The 1,956-nt window shown below is 53.1% G+C and overlaps 1 protein-coding gene across 1 annotated transcript in view; it reads right to left on the reverse strand.

Annotated features, from left to right (window-relative positions):
* Positions 1 to 395: 395 nt before the first annotated feature.
* The window catches only part of LOC103803412 (histidine--tRNA ligase, cytoplasmic-like), a 4,698-nt gene continuing 3,137 nt past the window's right edge, over positions 396 to 1,956 (reverse strand). Inside the window, exons 7-9 of the mRNA XM_009075964.1 lie at positions 1,138 to 1,254; positions 681 to 827; positions 396 to 452 (exon numbers count right to left, since the gene is read on the reverse strand). Of these exons, the coding sequence (XP_009074212.1) occupies positions 396 to 452; positions 681 to 827; positions 1,138 to 1,254 (321 nt within the window). The remainder of the gene's footprint in view (positions 453 to 680; positions 828 to 1,137; positions 1,255 to 1,956) is intronic.

Genomic DNA, 1,956 nt, shown 5'->3' on the forward strand with positions numbered 1-1,956 from the left:
CCGCTGCCCTCCCCGCCCCGGCTCCTGAGCCCGCGGGTGAACATACGCCATGGATTGATTCACCCTTCCCGCTCCCGCGCTCAGTCTGATCCTGCTGCAGCCACATCTGTCTGTGCCTGTGCCAACACCACACGCCCTGGAACTGGCTGTACAGGGTGAGGAACCCACAAGCTTGACACGTCCTTCAGAGCAAACCAGAACGTTAACCTGGTGACTGCACTGTCCATAGCTTTTGCTCCTTTCCAAGCAGATATCCAAGCCACTGCCTCTCCCCAGGCAATGAGACTTAGGCTCATGCATGGTAATCAGAGCTCAGCTGGCAGTGAATGGCTAAGGGTGCCACAGAGTTCCAGTTGTACAGCAGTTCAGCCAAGCAGCCCTGGCCACAGAAGTCCCTAGGGCTCCAGCCTTCTCCTGATTTCATCAATAAGTTTTTCTCTGGGGATATCAACCTGCAAAGCAAACAGAGAGGGGAAGGGGAGGAGCATTAGAGCCCAGAGCAGAGCACAGTTGACTTGCTGTGGATACTAACATTTTGTGACTGGGTTTTTTTGAGCCACCCAACACACCTGTACTACAGCTCCCCAAAGGAACAACATCACTGAGGGAAACCCCAGAGCCTGTCAGTCGTCTCTAGAGTTTGGAAGCACCTTTGACACCTGTTAAAAAGGCACTCTCACCTCCTCTCTAGTTGTGACATCTCGAAGCTTGACGACTCCATCTGCCAGCTCCTGCTCCCCTACAATGGCAGCAAGGGGGATCCCTGTGTCTTCACAATACTGCAGCTGCTTCAGCAGTTTAGGATCCTTCTTGTACAGCATCTCTGCCTAGGGGAGAGTGGGAAGGGTGAATCCACTCTGCTCTGATGGATCCTGGAGCAAAGCAGCCAGCACCAAAACCTGCAGTAAGCAGGTGCCTATAGTACTCTGGGCTGTTCTCTTTCTGTGCCTTCCCAGATCTAACAGTTGGACTTCATCTTGAAGGCCTTTTCCAACCTGAGTGACTCTCTGATCTCAGACAGGCATAGATCTTGAAGAGGTTACACAACTAATGGAGCTGGCCTTGCTGTGGCTCTAGCTCCCTTCAGGCTCTCCCTCCCTCACCCATGGCAGTGCCAAGCCCAAGTTCTTCCTTTACCTTGATCCCTGCATCCCACAGCTCAGAGATGAGCTTCAGTCTGGCCGCAAGTAAGTGTTTATGGGGTGTAGCCACCAGCACTTGGGTCTCAGTTGTACGAAGTTTCTCCCCAGAAGCCTGGAGGGACAGACACACTAGTGGGAGTGACCAGCTCTGAGGGAATCTGCAACTCACACCACCTCACCTCACCTTATCTCCAGACCCTAACTCAGTGAGTGACAACCTGGGGACTTTTAATGAGCCCCCCAGAGACTCTGCACTGTGTCACACTACTTAAAGTGTGCTGCTGTTCCCATGGGACCTTGGCCTCCCTCCTGGATGGGACCTGGGCAGCTTTCCCATGTCTCCTTTGATTCTTCAGGTACAAACATTGCCTCAGCCTCCCCTGCTTATGAAGCACAAGCTCAGAACTAAATGGAGAGAGATGAAGCTCCTCAGAGACTTTTCTGGGATGTTCATTACAGCGTGTCACAGACAATGCAGAATTCATCACTTCACAATCCCCAGGACAGAAAAGTTCACAGGCAAGAGACGAGCAAAGTGATTGGGGCACAGAGCTTCGAGCCAGGCACAGAGCTCAGGGCTGCCTCTAACAAGTCCTTGACATCTCCTAGGGAATGCTGCCCTCAGCTGCCCACACCTGCATCCTTATGGGCTGCAGAAAAGGGTTCTACCACGAGGCACAAAAGGAGCCAACCTCTCCCCGCAGATCTTCTCCCTTTGACCTGTAGGGCGCTAATAAACAACAGCTGGCTTCCTAGACCCTTTCCCAATGCACTGCCTGCAGCACCCACCTCCAGCCTCTGCTCCAGGATGGAG

Source organism: Acanthisitta chloris, unplaced genomic scaffold (assembly GCF_000695815.1).
Source record: "Acanthisitta chloris isolate BGI_N310 unplaced genomic scaffold, ASM69581v1 scaffold36615, whole genome shotgun sequence".
Classification (NCBI taxonomy): domain Eukaryota; kingdom Metazoa; phylum Chordata; class Aves; order Passeriformes; family Acanthisittidae; genus Acanthisitta; species Acanthisitta chloris.